The sequence below is a fragment of the Pan paniscus genome, chromosome 3 (assembly GCF_029289425.2).
Source record: "Pan paniscus chromosome 3, NHGRI_mPanPan1-v2.0_pri, whole genome shotgun sequence".
Lineage (NCBI taxonomy): Eukaryota > Metazoa > Chordata > Mammalia > Primates > Hominidae > Pan > Pan paniscus.
The window spans coordinates 182,439,891-182,458,844 of record NC_073252.2 but is presented as its reverse complement, the minus strand read 5'-3'; the positions used below and the strand labels follow the sequence as shown (position 1 = coordinate 182,458,844).

The following is an 18,954-nucleotide window of genomic DNA, read 5'->3' as shown; positions in this document are numbered from 1 at the left end:
GTTCAATTACATTCTTCTGCATTACACATTTTTAAACACAAACAAAATAAAAGAACAAAAGGAACCCTGTCCATTTACAAATGAAGGTATTGGGATAGCAGTAAGGTAACATGCTAAGCTCAGACAGCTGATAAAGGCAGCAGGGGCTGGAAGCCAAATCCTGTAGGCCTGGAAAGACGACTGCGGCCTCAGCGACAACAGCTGCGAACACGGGTCTGCACCCACCCTCTTACCTGCCCACGACTCAGGGACACTAGCTCCTCCCCTTTCCCCACCCCACAAGGGGCCGTCCCACGTGGCTCCCGGGCTTTCCGGCGCTGGAAAACTGGCGATGCGGGTGGGCGCGAAAGCCCGGAAAACTTTGGCATGTTTTGGACCGCAGGTAACTGGTTGTGCGGCATGGACTCCAGCTCCGTTGCGCTGTAATAACCAGGCCCAGTTTTCCCTCACGCTCCAGGCCAGGGAGGAGCCCGGGGGCCGCTCAGAAAGTCCTGCGCACGCGCGCGTGCTCGGCCCGGATTGGCTGCTCGGAGCGGCGAGGGGCTTGGCGGGAGCTTCCAGTCGCTCGAGAGCGGAGAGCGGCACCATGGCCCCGCGGGGGCGGCGGCGGCGGCGGCGGGCGCGGCCTCACAGGTCTGAGGGGTAAGTACTGCCGACCCTCGGGAGCGCGGGGCCGGAGACCAGCTTGAACTGCTTCCTCGCCTGCCGTGGTTTGCGCCTCCCGGAGCTGTTGGTGCTCCACTGTGGAGGTCGCCCGAGTGGCCAATCGCCCGGGTCCCCGGCTTCCTGCTCAGTGTAGTGGGGATAACAGTGATCCCACCCGCACGGGCCTGTCGGGGCCTAACACTGCCTGGCGGGTGGGAGAGACGTTAGCCAGTGTCGTGTCGTTTTGTGGGGGGGGGGGGGAGTGCCGTCCAAAGTAGTGAGTCTCAAAGTGCTAGCTTGAAAGCAAAATATTCAGCAAATACGTATTGCCTACGGTTTGCCAGACTTTGTTAGTGGAGTTTTACTCTCTGACTGGGAATCAGTTTTCTTATTTTGAAGACCCTGGTGTTTTCTTACTGCAAACCACAGACCGTACACTGGAGCATAAATCCGGCTGGGGGACCAAGCTGCCGCTTGCGGTTCTCCAGGATGGGTCGAGCGGTTTTTGTTTACCCAAGAAAGCGAGCGTTTGGTCGGTTGCAAAACGCGCTCTAGAATGCTGGTCGCTGATTGGTTGGCGAATGGCCATCCGAGGCCCGGCCTGGATCTGGCGGGAAGGGTCTCGGCTTGCTGCAGACGGTGCACAAAGCCATACGCCAAGACGATCTGAAGAGAACAGGAGTTCCCCGGGCCTGGGAAGGCTGCCTGGAGGAGGAGGTGCTGGTAGATGCGGGGTTAGGGTGGAAAAGCTGGAGCAGGACACCGCAGGTGGGTGGGGAAACCGAGACCAGACTCCTGTGGCCAGTGGAGGAGAATGAAGACTCCCCCAGTGCAAAAAAGGATTAGAAAAGAACGTCAGCCTTCAATGTCAGCTGAAAAGAGTTTATCTGAAAGGCTAGTGGTTTTTGTTGTCTTTTTTTATTTTTATTTTTTTTAGCATTTTTGGGTTTGAGACTCATGAAATCTGTTCATGCCTCCTCCCAAAACACACTTACGCACATACAACAGATTTTTTTTTTTTTTTTTTTTGAGACGGAGTCTCACTCTGTGGCCCAGGCTGGAGTGCAGTGGCGCGATCTCCGCCCCCCAGGTTCAAGCGATTTTCCTGCCTCAGACTCCAGAGGAGCTGGGATTACAGGCGCTCGCCCCCACGTCCAGCTAATTTTTGTATTTTTAGTAAAGACGGGGTTTCACCATGTTGGCCAGGATGGTCTTGATTTCCTCACCTCGTGATCCGCCCTCCTCGGGTTCCCAAAGCGCTGAGATTACAGGCATGAGCCACCGCGCCTGGCCCAGAAATTTTACCTGTGGGTTGTCACAGAGGTTTCTGTCTCTCAGAAGCCCCACCTTGACTCCAGCCTAAGGCAAGGAGGAACCTTGACTTTTCCCCCCCCCCAAGAAAGGACAAGACAGCTCAAAGAGTTTAGGTTAAGAAGTTTATGTGGTCTAGTGTGTAGCTGGGTTTCTGTTACTTGGCTATGTGACCCTTGATAAGTCACTTAAATTTTCTGAATCCCGGAATCATCATCTATAAAATTGCCATAAAACCAATACTTGTCTTCCCTGCTTCCTTAGGTTTCATGAATTAAATAAATAAATCATGAACTTGTTAGAAATGCAGAATCCCAGACCTCACCCCAGATGGACTGAATCAGACACTCCTGGGGTGGTGCCAAGCAACCTGTTTAACAAGCCCTCTTGAGAATTTTGATGACACTCAAGTCTGGGAACCACCGCTCTGAACAGTTTTCTAACTTTTTTTTTTTTAACTGTGATTCACAGTAATGATGTTTTACATCACACTTAGTACACGTGTGCACACATCCACACATAAAACAAAAGGCTTGTGAACATAGTATATCCAGTGCAATGTTTCATTTTATATTTTCCTTTTTTATTGTTTGTTTTTTTAAAAATGCTGGCCTGGCAATCTTAAAAGACATTATAGGACAATTGATGTGATTTGGGTATGGACTGTAGATTAGATTATGGTATCAGTGTTAAATTTCTTGATTTTAGAAATTGTACCATGAATATGCAGTATAATGCCCTCTTAGGAAAGACATATTGTAGTATTTAGGGGTGGAAGTGCACAGTATCTCCAGACACACACACACACACACACACACACACACACACACACACAGAGCACATGAGTAAAGGGCATACAGAAGGTCCTTGTACTATGTTTGCAACTTTTCTGTGAGCTTGAAATTATGTCAGATAAAAGGATACTAAAACATTGGTTTAGACTAAGCTGATTTTGCTATCTACAAATGAGAAAAATATGGCTGCAATCTGCTTGGCATATTTTAAAGTCTAATTATGTACTGTATTATCCTGGAGTATCCCCCCCGTACCCTTGTACGATGCCTGGTTGGTGGAGGATAGTCTGTACATATTCACTGACTCCTGGCACTATTATTAGTAATAATAATATATAATCCTGCCACTGTTATTTCCCGTTTTTATTCTAGTCACCATTGTTACATTTGTTTTCTTGAAGCTTGTTGAAGATATATATACAACGTTATCATTTGAAGCTGTGGTCCAACAGAGAGTGTCAAGGGAGGTCGAGGGCAGGCCCTGGATTTGAACTGATGTAAATTTTAATGCAGGCTTGTCTCCCTCCTGGCTCCGTGTTGCTGTGGGCAAGCATACATCTGTAACATGGGATTCACTTCTACCTTATAGGACTGTTAGAATTAAATGAGAAGAGGACGTAGGAGAGCCAGGCACAGGATGGAGCAGGTGTCGGGGCTTAGCGTTAGCCTACCTCCCCTTTGTTCAGCTCTGCAGAGAAAGTCAATCACTGCTGATTGATTAAGGCCTCAGGGAAAAAGTTAACAGCAGGATTCCAACTTTTCCATGTCCCTGAGTGGGAGAGGTATGTTATTTTATACATTGGTGATAGGATTTGACCTATAAAAAATAAATTTGTGGAATATGGGTTCTTTTTTTTTTTTTTGGTAAAAATGCGTGGAAAGAGTCATAACTATGGTGTTTCCTCAGTTATTTTAACTATTTCCTAACTCTTGTGTTTTTTTGCTGTTTAATAGTGCAAGACGTTCAAAGAACACTTTAGAAAGAACACATTCCATGAAAGATGTAAGTTACCTTTTTGTGTTGTGGTTTTCTCAAAATTGACAGTACAAAATAACATTTTTTGGGTACCTCAGTTTTGTAGACTTCACTTGGCAAGTTCAGTGTTTATTGTAGTGAAAAAGTGTGTTCATTTTCCTCACACTTTTTCCGGTATAGTGGATAAAATGACTTTTGTTAATGTTTTAGAATTTCCTTTATTTCTGAGCCGAGTTTGGTTTTATTTTCGTTTAGATAATTGACTTCATGTAAAAATTGTACAGTGCTGTAAGCTTTTTTCACTTAAAGCCATTTCTCCTCATTGTACTTTTTAAGAATTGTTTATGATTTCATGATACTCCACTTAGTTCACATTACAGGTTTACTTTTTAGAGTCTTAGAATAAATGTATGTTAAAGGCACGTGCATTTCTTTAACGTTCTTGATAGCTAATTCCAATTTTTTTTTCCAGTGGCTTGTGTGATTGACATTGTAATCTCACATTAACAGTGTATGACAGTGCCAGGCACCCCGGAAGGAGTTCCTTCTGCTTGTTCTGCCCTGGGCTTTCTCTGTCCTGCATAGTCCTTAACCCCAGCCTGCAGACGATAGCTGTCTTCCCCTCTGGGAAACCCTGGGATCCCCCTGCAGGGTTTTGCTCAGCGCTCTGCTCCCACCCCAGCATTACTTCACGGGTTCTTTGGGTGGATTTCTCTCAGCTGTCCTGCCTTGCCCCTGCCATTGGTAGCCAAAGTACAGTGTGCCTCGGAGGGATTTCTCTAAGCTCCAGCCTTAGCTGGAAGCCCAGAGTGCCTGGAATGGATTCAGCTTTCCTGTCCTTCCCTCTGCAAGGCAGTCCCTGGTGGAGGCCCCCTATGCCTTGGGAGGGGCTGGAAGACCTGCCAGCTCTCTCCACATTCCACCCCCAAGCACTCCAGGAATGATTCTTTCACTGGGGGCATCTGAATGGTCAAGTTTTTATATGGTTTGCCAATTTTATTTGACCTCCTTTATACCTTCCAGAATTTTCTTATTTTTGTATCTGTTAATAGTACCCTTCCACATTTTCTGGAACTACCATGAAAGTTTTTCTCATTTTATATATGTTTTCATGTTTCATTAGATTTGGGGTAGCAGACTTCATGGGTGTATCAGTATATTGAACTCTAAACCCTGGTGTCCTTTAGTCAGGAGTTTTTACCCATGTGTACCCTTAAAACTGTTTATGAACTTTTGGGTATATGGGCATATTTCCGGAGACAGGACCCATCACTTTCCCTAGGTCAGAGGTTTAGGCAAACTGGCCCATGGGCCAAATCTAGCCTGCCACCTGTTTTTGTATATCCCTGCAAGCTAAGAATGGTTTTTACCTTTTTTAATGGTTGAAATAAAATAAAAAGACTATGTCATAATATGTGAACATGATATGAAATTCAAATTGCAGTGTTCAAAAGTCAAATTGTATTGGAACACAGCCATGCTCATTCTTTTCTGTGTGGTTACTGTCTGCTTTCATGTGACAGTGGCTGAGTTAGTAGTCAAAACAGAAACCTTACGGCCTGCAAAGCCTAAAAGAATTTACTTTCTTGTCCTTTATAGAAAAAGTTTGCCAATCCATGCCTTAGGTTATCAAAAAATTCTATGTCCCCAAAAAGTGTTAGCTTGCTTCTTTCTTTTTATTTTAACTGAAACATTGTAATTGTACACATTTGTGGGGTCTGATTTGGTCTTGCCATACATGTCTATGTTGTATAATGACCCAATCAGGGTAGGTAGTGAATCCATCACCCCATGCATAAGGATTGCTTCCTTAGGCAGCAGTGATTACAAGAATATTCTTGCTGTGTAAATCAACCTATTGTTCTTTGTGAGAGCCAACTCAATGACTCAACTTTATTCACTTTTAGAAAGCTGGTCAAAAGTGCAAGCCTATTGACGTGTTCGACTTTCCTGATAATTCTGATGTCTCAAGCATTGGCAGGCTGGGTGAAAATGAGAAAGATGAAGAAACTTATGAGACCTTTGGTTAGTACTTTAAATCTTTATCCTAACATAACTCTAAAGCAACAACATTTAGGCCAGATACAATAAAAAATAGAGGTATCTTCAAATATAAAAATTAGTTGCCTGCATGTAAATATAATGTTCTCTGGGGAGTACTTGATAATTTGAATTAATTTTTCTCACTTATGGGTACATTGAAACTAAGAACATTATCAAAGCGGCACTCTTCTAGTAGTATTCGTTAACAATCTGGTCACATGAGGACACTTACTATAGTACTCTGTAATAAGGGGAACATAGCATACATTTCTCACTTCACTCTACCATTTGATAGAGCCATTAATTTAGGGAGGAGAAGAGTATGGGTAATTTTCCTTTGTCCTAAACTCATGGAGGCAGGGGATGCTCAGGAGAGCCAGTGGGAGAGCTTCACCTGTGTTCCTTGGAGTGTGAGGTAAAAGGCCAGTACCAGGCTGGCCAGGAGTGTGTGAGTTGTCAGGGTGGGCTGCTTGTGTCACTGGGCACTCCAGAAGCCAGAAATGACAGAGAAAATGCCATGTGCCCCCACATCTAGAACTGCAGTAGTCAGGCATTTTTGCTGGAATAAGTTTTAAGAGAATTTTGAAGGCTTTTGGTTTAATTTTTTGTTTAAAGAAAATATTATACATTTTATAAGGTGAAATGTATTCACCAGAATAATGTCTTTTATTATGACTTGATAAAAATGTCCTATTTGTCTAAAATCTAAATCTAAAAGATCTGAACCTAAAACCCCATAATTTTAAAAATGGAAATGAATTCACATACCATAAAATTCACCCTTTTAAGGTGTACATGTCATTGGTTTTTAATTTATTCACAAGGTTATACAACCGTCTGCATTATCTAATTCCAGAAAATTGTTATCCTGTAGAGAACCCTGTACCCATGAGTGGTCACTCCCTCTTCCCCCTTCCTTCAAGCCCCTGGCAGCCATGAATCTCCTTCCTGTCTCTACAGATTTGCCATTTCTGGACATATCAGTGGAATCCTAGACTCTGGTCCTTTGTGACTGGCTTCTTTTACTTAGTTTTCAGGGTTTGTCCATGTTGTAGCGTGTATCTACCTCATTCCTATAAGTTTTTATAGCTCAGTGATACTCCATTGTTTGGATATACCGCAGCTTGTTACCCATTTATCAGTTACATTTGGGTGGTTTCTATTTTTTGGCCACTATGAATAATGCTGCTGTGAACATTTGTGTAAGAGTTTTTGTGTGGACTTTTTTCACTTCTCTTGGGCATATAGTGGGAGCAGAATTGCTGAGTCCTATGGTAATTCTATTTTTAACTTTTTGAGGAACTGTTTTACAAAGCGGCTGCACCACTTTACAATTCCATGGCAGTATATGAGAGTTCCCGTTTCTGCACACCTTCACCAAAACTTACTGAGTTTTTTATTCTAGCCATCCCAGCACCTCATTGTGGGTGTGAGTGTGTGTGGGGGGCATGGGTGGTAAAATATAGTTTACCATATTAACCTTTTTTAAGTGTATTAACTCTGTAGCAGATAAATACATTCACGTTGTTGTGCAACCATCATCACCATCCATCTCCAGAACTTTTTCATCTTTCCTAACTGAAATGCTCCACCTATTAAACAACTTCCCATTCTTCCCTCCCCTCAACTCCTGGCAACCATCATTCTGTTTTCTAGGAATCTGATGTAAAAGGAAACATAGAATAGTTGGTTCTTTGGTAACTGGCTTATTTCATTTAGCATAATGTCTTCAAGGTTTATCTGTGTTGTAGCCTGAGTCAGAAATTTTTTTTTTTTTTTTTGGAGACGAAGTCTTCCTCTGTCACCTAGGCTGAAGTGCAGTGGCGCGATCTCGGCTCACTGCAACCTCCACCTCCCGGGTTCAAGCAATTCTCCCTGCCTCAGCTTCCCGAGTGGCTGGGATTCCAGGCGCCCCCCCACCCCCCAGGACCACCACCACCACGCCTGGCTAATTGTATTTTTCAGTAGCGATGGGGCTTTGCCATATTGGCCAGGCTGGTGTTGAACCCTTGACCTCAGGTGGTCCACCTGCCTTGGCCTCCCAAAGTGCTGGGATTACAGACGTGAGCCACTGTGCCCAGCCAGAATTTCCTTTTTAAGCTGAAGAACAGTCTGTATGTACCACATTTTATTTATCTATTCATCTGTTAATGGACCCTTGGGTTACTTCTGCTTTTTGACTGTGAATAATGCTGCTATTAATACTAACATGAGTGTATCAATATCTGTTTGAGTCCCTGCTTTCTCCTCTTTTGGACATTTACCCAGAAATGGAATTGCTGGATCATATATATTTTATATTTTCAGGAATCACCATTTCCACAGTGCCTGTGATCCCACCAGCAGGGCCCAAGGGTTTCAGTTTCTCCACATCCTTGCCTACACTTGCTATTTTCTGGGTGTTTGTTTGGGTGTGAAGTACTATCTCACTGTGGTTTTGATTTGTATTTCCCTAATTACTAATGGTGTTCAGCACGTTTTCAGTGTACTTATGGCTGACCATTTGCTTTTTTTTCCCCTTTGACCTTCTTATATATGATTATTGGCCATTTGTATATTCTTTGAAGAAGTTTCTGTTCACCCTTTGCCCGTTTTTAAATTGGATTATTTGTCTTTTTATTATGAAGTTGTAAGAATCCAGTTTATATGAGTGGTTATCTGTGGACATTTGGGATTGTTCTATTTCTTTTTTCCCCCCTTGTTATTCACAGCAATAGAGTAAATAAATCCCTTTGCCTCGTTGAGGGCAATACAAAGTATACTACTAACTTAAAAATTGTGCAGTTGATATGTTCATTATTTAAGCAGCTGTTTAGTTGAAAAAATGTTGAAGTTTGCACTGTCATGCTAAACTTTGAGCATGAAGAAATGGTTGCTTGGCTCTTACCAGGCCCCCTTACAGCAGTTCAGCTCTGTCACCACTGGCCACCTCTTCTTCTCCAAGCTCTCTACCCCTGCGTTAAGTCCTGGGTCTCTCCTGTTACTCCTCTTTCCTGAGCACCCGCTAGGAGCATCTTTCTCCTCTTAGCATCTCCTTTCTGTGCCTTTCCACCAAGTTCATTTGCTCTCCTTCTCTTTTATCTTCTTCCTCATTCAAGGTATCTTTTTATGTTATCTAAAGGCTCTGGCATCCCAGAGTAAAGCAGAGAGGAAGTAAGGGAGGCCTGGAATCTCCCCAAAGGGCTTTTCATTCAAAAATACTGAGGGCCCACTATATGCAGGGTACTTTGTGAGGTGACCTCTCTAGGCCTGTTGAGTTTATAGTTTAATGCAGTGGTCTCTCATGCAGAGTGTATGATGCCTGACAGGGATGAGGAAGGAAAATGTTGGACTTCCGATTTATATTTTTATTTCATTAAAATTTCCCCAACCTGGGCAACATAGTGAGACCCTGTCTCTACAGATAATTAAAAAATTAGCTGCGCATGGTGGCATGTGCCTGTAGTCCCAGCTATTTGGGAGGCTGAGGCAGGAGGATTGCTTGAGCCCAGGTGCTTCAGGCTGCAGTGAGCTGAGATCGCACTACTGCACTCCAGCCTGGGCGGCAGAATGAGGCCCTGTTTCAAAAACCAAAAATAATTCCATGTAAGTGCAGTAATAAAGGTTTATTATTCATAAATATTCATGTATTTATTGGTGATAGGGTTTACAATTTTTATTGTTGAGGTGTGAGATCAAAAACATTTGGGAAGTGGCCTGTGTAATTCATTTTGATTTTGTTAGTTGAACAAAGATTGTTTTGTACTCCATTGTAAGGGAATAAACTACAGTACTGCCCAAATAGCCAGACTTTTAAAGTTGTGCTTCTTTTTTGTCTTTTGAAAGATCCTCCTTTACATAGCACAGCTATATATGCTGATGAAGAAGAATTCTCCAAACATTGTGGACTGTCTATCTCTTCAACTCCTCCAGGAAAAGAAGCAAAAAGAAGGTACTGGTGTATTTCAAGCAATTGTTTATTCATGGTTAATGGGATTTCTGAGAAACTCTTTAAGATAGAAGCTAATAAAACAAAAGCATTTCAAGATCCTTTGAGCCAACTTGTTATGCTTTTCTCAAGAGAACTGAGGCATAAAAACTTTATTAATAATTGACACGATAATTATAATAGCTGTGATAACTGACAGAATTCACACCTGATTATCCTAGAAATCATGCTTGGGAAGATAGTTTAGCTTTGAGTCAAATAAGAAAGGAGGGAAAGATTTTACAAGCATAGAATGTTAGGTGATTTTTGGGAGGTCTCTTTCATTTACAAATTCTCTGTAATTATCACAAATGAGATGTTTCCTTGTATATGGTAGGTGATAATTACAAAGCAATAAAAAGCCTGTTTCAGATGCACTGTCCCTGAAGTGCATTGGTTTGAGTCTTTGAGATTTATGTGAAGCTATAGGTCCAGAGAATCTCTATAAAAATGATTTCGTAGAGAAAACTTGGGAGCAAGTTATATAATGCAGAACTCTTCAATAACTGTAGTACTCATTTAAAATTATTATCTAGAGCAGCTCTTTGACTTAGGGACCTCTGTTGGGTAACAGGTCAGTTCTAGTTACTAAATGTATTTAGCAAGTATCAAAAGTGCAGGGTTTTTTTGTTTGGTTGTTTGTTTGTTTGTTTTTTTGAGATGGAGTCTTGCTCTGTTGCCCACGCTGGAGTGCAGTGGCTCAATCTGGGCTCACTGCAAGCTCCACCTCCCGGGTTCACGCCATTCTCCTGCCTCAGCCTCCCGAGTGGCTGGGACTACAGGCGCCCGCCACCATGCCCAGCTAATTTTTTTTGTATTTTTAGTAGAGACGGGGTTTCACCATGTTACCCAGGCTGGTCTCGATCTCCTGGCCTCGTGATCCGCCCACCTCGGCCTCCCAAAGTGCTGGGATTACAGGCGTCAGCCACTGCACCCGGCCAAAACTGCAGTTTTAAAACAAATATCCCAGCTGGGCAGAAATCTGAGAAGTCATTTTGAGATTGTCTACACTAGGGAAGTTTTATAGTACTTGGTTATTTTGGAGACTCCAGCTTATTTTTATTTTTATTTTTTTGAGGTGGAGTCTCGCTCTGTCACCAGGCTGGAGTGCAGTGGCGCAATCTTGGCTCACTGCAACCTCCGCCTCCCATGTTCAAGCAATTCTCCTGCCTCACCCTCCCAAGTAGCTTGGACTACAGGCACGTGCCACCATGTCCAGCTAATTTTTGTATTTTTTAGTAGAGATGGAGTTTCACCATGTTGGCCAGGATGGTCTTGATCTCTTGACCTCGTGATCCGCCCGCCTTGGCCTCCCAAAGTGCTAGGATTACAGGCGTTAGCCACCGTGCCTGGCTGACTCCAGTTTTATATGTTACTGAAAATCAGTAAAAGTCATACATTTGGAAAACATGTGCTCTACTTTAAACAGTGGTGAATGTAATTTTTAAACAGGAATATTTTGAGTAGGTAACACCTTCACATGGTTTAAAAATATAAAAAGGTGTATAGTAAGTCTTCATATCATGTCTACTATCCATCTAGCTCCTAGAACCCGCTTCTTCCCTCTCCCTTATTATTAATTTCTCATATGTCCTTCCAGAATTTCTTGGTGCATATAAAAGTAAATATGAATACACATTTTAACCCTTTTTTGTGTACAAAAGGCAGCATAGGTTGCTACCTAGGTTTTTTCACTTACTACATCTTAGAGATCTTTACATATCAATATACATGGAGCTTTCTCATTCTTCTACCCTTTCCACAGCATGGGTGTTCCTTAGTGTGATTATCCAGTTCTGTATAGATGGGCAGTCAGGCTGTTTCCAGTCTGTGCTGTCACTCCCAGTGCCACTGGGAGTGCCATTTCACACTTGTGCCTGTGTATCTATAGGATATAGTCATAAAAGTTAAATTCTGAGTCAAATGAAATGTGTTTGTCCTTTTTATAGTTATTGCCACATTGCCACCTAAGTGAGATCAAACTTGGATTTTTGCCAATGTGATAGGTCAAAAATGCTATCCCAGCCTAGTTCTAATTTGTATTCTTAGGAATGATTGAGCAGCAATCATTTAAAAGCTCTTGAATTTCTCTTTCTGCAAACTGTTTATATCCTTTTTCTTATTTTCTAGTTGATGTTGGTCATTTTCTTCATGACTTCATTTAAACATTAGTGAGATTAGCCCTATGTTACAGTTTTTGTTTTGTTTTGTTTTGTTTTTACTGGTTCATCTCTCTTTTGACAAAACACCTAATGGTGGTGGGTTTTTTTTCAACATAGAAAATGTTTAGTTTTATTTAGATGCAGCGATATATTTATCACTCTTAGCATTTAGGGATTTTGAGTCATAGTTAGGAAGACATCTCCCTTCGTGTTTTCTTTTAGAACTTCTATGATTTATATTAAAATCCTTGATCTTTTCTATATATAAATGCAGCTTTTCTCATTATTTTTAATAATGACTTTTAAGAGCTACTTGTTAAAAGCAAAGTTGCTATCTTTATTGGGTTGAGGTAAATTTATACATTTATTTATAAAAGCTGATCTTTATTAGTTTTGGATTTGGTTTGTTCTTGCTTTTCTAGTTCTTCAAGATGCATCACTAGGTTATTTATTTAAAGTTTTTCTTTTTTTGATGTAGGCGCTTATAGCTGTAAACTTCCCTCTTAGTACTGCTTTTGTGGTATCCCATAGGTTTTGGTATGTTGTGTTTCCATTATCATTTGTCTCAAGAAAATTTTCAGCTTCCTTCTTAATCTCTTAATTGACCCACTGGTCCTTCATTAACGTGTTGTTTTATCTCTCTGTGTTTGTATAACTTCCAAAATTCCTCCTGTTATTGATTTCTAGTTTTATTCCACAGAGAAGATACTTGATATTTCGGTTTTTAAAAAATGTTTCAAGACTTGTTTTGTGACCTATCACGTGGTCTGTACTTGAGAGTGATCCATGTGCTGAGGAGAAGAATGCGTATTCTGCAGCTGTTGGATGAAATGTTCTGTAAATATCTGTTAGGTCCATTTGGTCTACAGTGCAGATTAAGTCTGCTGTTTCTTTATTGATTGTCTGTCTGGAAGATCTCTCCAGTGCTGAAAGTGGGGTGTTGAAGTCTCCAGCTAATGTATTGGGGTCTGTCTCTCCCTTTAGCTCTAATATTAGCTTCATCTATCTGGGTGTTCCAGTGTTGGGTGCATGTATATTTAAAATTGTTATATCCTCTTGCTGAATTGACCCCTTTGTCATTATGTAGTGACCTTCTTTGTCTCTTCTTACAGTTTCTGTCTTAAAATCTAGTTTGTCTGAAATAAGTGTAGCTACTCTGCTCTTTTTGGTTTCCATTGACAATGGAATATCTTTTTCCATACTTTTATTTTCAGTCTGTGTGTATCTTTATAGGTGAAATGTGTTTCTTGTAGGCAACAAATCATTGGGTCTTTTTTTTTTTTTTTTTTTTTACAATCAGCCACTCTGTCTTTTGATTGGAGAATTTAGTCCATTTACATTCAGTGTTATTGCTAAGCAGGGACTTACTCATGCCATTTTACTATTTGTTTTCTGATTGTTTTGTGGCCCTCTCTTCCTTTTCTTCCTTCCTGTCTTCCTTTTAGTAAAGGTGATTTTCTCTGGCAGTGTGATTTCTTGCTCTTTTTATGTATTTGTTGTATTTATTATTTGAGGTTACCATGAGGCTAGCAGGTACTGCCATATAACCCATTATTTTATGCCATTAACAACTTAACCCTGCTCGCATAAACAAGCAAAAAGAAAACTAATAAAAACTACACTTTTACTTTGCTCCCCCACTTTTTAACTTTTTGTTTTTATTTTTATTGTACTGTTTATGTTTTGAAAAGTTATTTTTGATTGGTTCATCTTTTAGTCTTTCTACTTACAATGAGAGTAGTTTACATGCATCAGCTACAGTGTTATCTTTTTCCATGTACTTCATATTACCAGTGAGTTTTATACCTTCAGATGATTTATACTGTTCATTAATGTCCTTTTCTTTCTGCTTGAATTACTCCCTTTAGCATTTCTTTTGGGACAGGTCTGGAGTTGATAAAATTTCTCAGCTTTTGTTTGGGAAAGTCTTTATTTCTTTTTCATGTTTGAAGGGTATTTTCACCAGATATATTATTCTAGGGTAAAAGTTTTTTTCCTTCAACACTTTAAATATGTCATGCCACTCTCTCCTGGCCTGTAAGGTGTCCACTGAAAAGTCTGCTGCCAGACATATTGGAGCTCCATTGTAACTTATTTATTTCTTTTCTCTTGCTGCTTTTAGATTCTTTGTCTTTGACCTTTGGGTGTTTGATTATTAAATGCCTTGAGGGAGTCTTCCTTTGGGTTAAAGCTGCTTGGTGTTGGTTGTATAACCTTCTTGTACTTGGATATTGATACCTTTCTCTGGTTTAGGAAGTTCTCTGTTACTACGTTTTTGAATAAACTTTCTACCCCCTTTTCTCTACCTTTCTTTAAGGCCAATAACTCTTCGATTTGCCCTTTTGAAGCTTTTTTCTAGACCCTGTAGGCATGCTTCACGATTGTTTTTTCTTTTTTCTTTTCTTTCCTCTGACTGTATTTTCAAATAGCCTGTCTTCAAGCTCACTAATTCTTTCTTCTGCTTGATAGATTCTGCTATTAAGAGACTCTGATGTATTCTTTAGTATGTCCGTTACATTTTTCAACTACTGAATTGCTGCTTGATTTATAAAATTATTTCAATTCTTTGTTAAAGTTATTTGATAGAATTCTGAATTCCTTCTCTGTGTTATCTTGAATTTCTTTGAGTTTCCTCAAAACAGCTATTTTGAATTCTCTGTCTAGAAGGTCATGTATCTCCTGTTTCTCCAGGATTGGTCCCTAGTGCCTTATTTAGTTCATTTGATGAGGTCATGTTTTACTGGATGGTCTTGATGCTTATGGATGTTTATCAGTGTCTAGACATTGAAGAGTCAGGTATTTATTGTAGTCATTGGAGTCTGGGCTTGTTTGGATCCATCATTTGTGGGAAGGCTTTCCAGATATTTGAAAGGACTTAGGTGTTGTGATCTGCATTAGGGGGTCTCATGACCCTGACTGGTGCCCTATGCTACTGTGGCTGAGCTCGTATCCAGGATGGAAAACAAAGTCCTCTCCACTCTTCCCTCTCCTCTCCTCTCACAGAAGAAAGGGGTCTCTTTTGGAGCCATGGGCTGTGCTGCCTGGGCCTGGGGGAGGGGTGATGCCAGTACACCCTTAGCCACACCAGTTGGTGTCTCAGTAGGTCGCATGCCCCTGCAGTCCACTGGCTCCAAGCCCAGCTCAGCACTAGGAGTTGCCATCCTTGTGGCCTAGACTGCCCCTCAGGCTCACCTAGGGCCCCAGAGCACTTTAGCCCATAGTGGCAAGGCTTGTCAGAGCTCAAGCTCCTACTGCTAAGATGGGCGATTCCCCTCACACCAGGACTAGTCCAAATGCTCCCTCTGTGTGTGGGCATCAGTTTAGTTCAGCTTGGTTCTGCTTTCCACTGTTACAGGACAGCACTGAATTCAAAGCAAAGCTTCAAAATCACTGCGCTCTCCTAAGAGCACAGATTCTCTGTGCCACGCAGCCACTGCTGGGAGATGGGGAAGGGGTGGTATCAGCGATTGTAGACTCTTTCCTACCCTCTTCAGTGCCTCTTTCAGCAGTGGGAAGTCAAAACCAGGCACTGTGAGTACTCAGCTGACTTTTGTTTCCTGTGAAGGTGTTCCCTTTGTGTAGATAGTTGTTAAACTTGGTGTTCCTGCAGGGGACAATCAATGGAGCCCTCTGTTCAGCCATCTTGCTCCTGGCTGTTTCCTCTCCTGTTTTTTTCTTTATGTGTAGGTGATTCTGCTGTCAGCCCTCTCTTCTCCGGCCCTCTCTTCTCCATCCAACCCCAGTTCACGCTCATGGTTTTAACTACCTGTGTGCCACCGTTTCTCAAGTTTCTTGTCCAGCCCTTCTCCTGAGTTCCCGGATGTTTTGCACATTGGCCGTATTTCTCTAAATGCCCACAGGCACCTCACTCAACAAAGGCAAAACTGAGCTCCATCCTTTTCCTTCTCATCTAGTGTCAGTGAACTTCTTTGGTATTCTCTAGGTTAATAGTCTTGCCATTCACCCACTCCCCTCCAATCCAGCAATCTGGGGAATCAGTCCTGGTATGTTCTGTCTGGCCAGTCCTATTTTTCTGGCCTGTGACTGCCTTGAAAATCCGTTTTTCCTCTCCACACCCCTGCCACCTCCCTGTGGCTGCCATGGTTTGGGGACTTCACTCTTACCAGCATTCCTGCGGTAGTTTCCTGTCTGGTCTCCTTGTCTCTTGTGCCAGCTCTCTCTGGCCTACCCTCCCATACACCTTCCGGAGTGATCTTTTGAAACCCCAGTCTCATCTCACTCCTACGTCCACCTCCTGGTAGGGCTCCCCTTTGCCTGTATGCATGGCATAGAGGGCCCCTGTGCCAGTTTGGATCCTTGGGTGAGTAGACACTGAGGCAGTTAGGAATGGAAGGGGTTTATTAGTGTTATCTGTGAAGGGTAAAGTTGGAAGAAGCAGGATTGGGCAGAGGTGGCCTCAAACTGCACTGCAGTGCCTACGGTTCTGAACAGCCCACTGCAGAGCTCTGGAGGAATGAGGGCTGTTAAAAGGAGGCCTGGCCTGTATTGGGCAGAAACGTCGAGGCCCCAGACCCTTGCTGTGCTTACTTGTTGGCTAGAGACTGCCCACAGCTGTGGCCTCTGCCCAGCTGCTGCAGTGGATCCAGAAGGCGCTGCAGTGGGTGCAGAAGGTGCTGCAGCTGGAGGCTGGCACTGACCATAGGAGATCCGTGCAGCATGCCTATGTGGGTGCCCTGCAGCCCATCAGTCATAGCCTTTGACTCTTCCCTAGCGTTCGTTATTTTCTCTTAGAAAATACATTCTATCTGTGCTCCGTTGCATGTTTCTTGAACATGCTGGGCTGTTTTACACCACCATGCTTTTACATTAACTTTTCCATCTGCTTTAAATGTCCTTCTTCACACTTGTTTTCCTGAAAAAGGTTTTTTTACCAGTCAGTGCCAAGTGTCATAACTGTGATGCTTTTCCTAATACCCCAGCCGTGTCTCCACATCATCTTCTCTGTCAGATGCTTGCCAGGTCATCACTGCACTATCTTTGGCCTTCCCACTAGACAATGAACCCTTTGAAGGAAAGCCTCTCAATTTTCAAGTAATTTTATTCGCTGCGCTTTGCATTTTGAGGTTGGTGTTAAATAAATTTGTTGTATTGAACAGAATGAAAAGATGAGTTTTCATCTCCCATCAGAAGTTAGGGCTATTTTTTTCCTTTTTAAAGGATAAAAGAAGGTGTTCCCTTTTCTGTCACCTAAGGATGGGCCTAGTGGATTAGCTTTTAGTACAAATGATGGCCCGTATTCCTGGGACTGGTAACTTGGAGAAAAGTGCAGTTCTCAGACATCACCACAGGTGCTGCAGTAATGGAACAGGTTACTTGCTTGCCTGGGATAAACTCATGTGGCCTGGGTATGGGAAGATGTGGGAGGCAGCAGTAAACCCGGGAAGGTGGCAGACTTGTATGTGACAAATAGGATATTTCCTCATTAAATTGAGTCTGTTTTCATGTTGAATGAGCAAGTTAGAGAAGACATGTGAATATAAATGGAATGTGTACAAGATATTGATGGCTTGTACTTTTTACAGTTCAGACACTTCTGGAAATGAAGCAAGTGAAATCGAATCTGTAAAAATTAGTGCAAAAAAGGTATGTAGGAGTATTCACTCTTCTACTTTAATTTGTAATATAGTTTGATTGGATGCAAATACAGAAAATGTTCTGTAAAATATTTCATTTCCTCTTTAGATTGGATGCAAATAGAGAAAACATTCCGTAGCACCATTTTTCATAAAGTTCTATTTTTAGAATATACTTTTATAGTAAAAACCAAAATATTTTTGTAACTGAAGTGTTTTTCATTAAAGAGGTCTCACATCTCTATGTACTTTGTCAATTTTCATAGCATTCTTGTACTGTGGTTAGGTTGTGATTTTAAAAGGCAGAGTGAATTGTTGGGAGTGATTATTGTAACCTTTGATTTAGGTTTCCTGTCCTATCCACTAATTAAGTTGCCATCTTCCTATTATGTTCAATTTTGAAGTTTAGAAGTGAGAAATGTGGACTATATATATGGTTTTCTACTATTCAGTAAGAATTATAAGCATTTCTATTTTCTACATAAGTACTGCTGTTTTTTCTTTCACACAGCCAGGAAGAAAGCTCAGGCCCATTAGTGATGACTCTGAAAGCATTGAAGAAAGTGATACAAGGAGAAAAGTTAAATCAGCAGAGAAAATAAATACACAACGTCATGAGGTTATTCGAACCACAGCATCTTCAGAACTTTCAGAGAAACCAGCTGAGTCTGTCACTTCTAAAAAGACAGGACCCCTTAGTGCCCAGCCCTCTGTTGAAAAAGAGAACTTGGCAATAGAAAGTCAATCGGTAAGAACGTCTGCCATCCCCTAGGAGAGCAAAAAAAGTTTATTGAAAAATTTTGGGGAAGAAAATGAAGCATTTTCTCTTTCCTTCAGATCTTTTCAAAGATAAATTTTATATTTTCCTTAATGTAATAAAAATGTTTGTTTTAGAAAATCTAGATGGTATGGCCGGGCGAGGTGGCTCATGCCTGTAATCCCAGCACTTTGGGAGACCGAGGCAGGGGGATCACCTGAGGTCAGAAGTTCAAGACCAGCCTGGGCAATATGGCGAAAACTCGTTTCTACTAATAAAGTACAAAAATTAGCTGGATGGAGTGGTGCATGCCTTTAATCCCAGCTACTCAGGAGGCTGAGGCAGGAGAATTGCTTGAGCCCAGGAGGTAGAGGTTGCAGTGAGCTGAGATTGCGCCATTGCACTCCAGCCTGGGTGACAGAGCAAGACTCCGTCTTAAAAAAAAAAAAAACAAAAAAAAAACTAGAAGGTATGGAAAAGAAGATAAAATCATCTGTAATTCCATAACCCAAAATAACCACCATGTTTTTTGGTCTATGCTGTTCAGTCCTTTCAGTGAGCTTTAATTACCCTAAGTGAGATCATATTATTAAGTATTCAACAATGCATAACATTCCATTCATGGATATGCCATAGTTAATCTCTTACTAATCAAGAATTGCTATTTAAAAAATTATAAGTGCTTTGATGAATTTTGTTGTAGCT

At 41.7% G+C, this 18,954-nt stretch overlaps 1 protein-coding gene across 8 annotated transcripts in view; it reads left to right on the top strand.

Moving 5' to 3' along the window:
• The first annotated feature begins 473 nt into the window (after positions 1 to 473).
• Positions 474 to 18,954, top strand: part of CENPU (centromere protein U) — a 39,180-nt gene continuing 20,699 nt past the window's right edge. For 5 of the 8 annotated variants that reach the window (XR_612680.5, XM_057302231.2, XM_008977114.5 and 2 more), the window contains exons 1-6: positions 506 to 642; positions 3,705 to 3,753; positions 5,634 to 5,751; positions 9,595 to 9,700; positions 17,442 to 17,502; positions 18,004 to 18,240. Coding sequence is in view for 7 of the 8 variants with exons in the window: in XM_057302231.2 (XP_057158214.1) it covers positions 587 to 642; positions 3,705 to 3,753; positions 5,634 to 5,751; positions 9,595 to 9,700; positions 17,442 to 17,502; positions 18,004 to 18,240 (627 nt within the window). In the remaining variant the exon portion in view is untranslated. Of the gene's footprint in view, positions 643 to 1,327; positions 1,363 to 3,355; positions 3,533 to 3,704; positions 3,754 to 5,633; positions 5,752 to 9,594; positions 9,701 to 17,441; positions 17,503 to 18,003; positions 18,241 to 18,954 lie in introns of those variants that run through there. The other 3 variants (XM_003823463.6, XM_008977112.4, XM_063604018.1) reach the window with 3 other exon arrangements.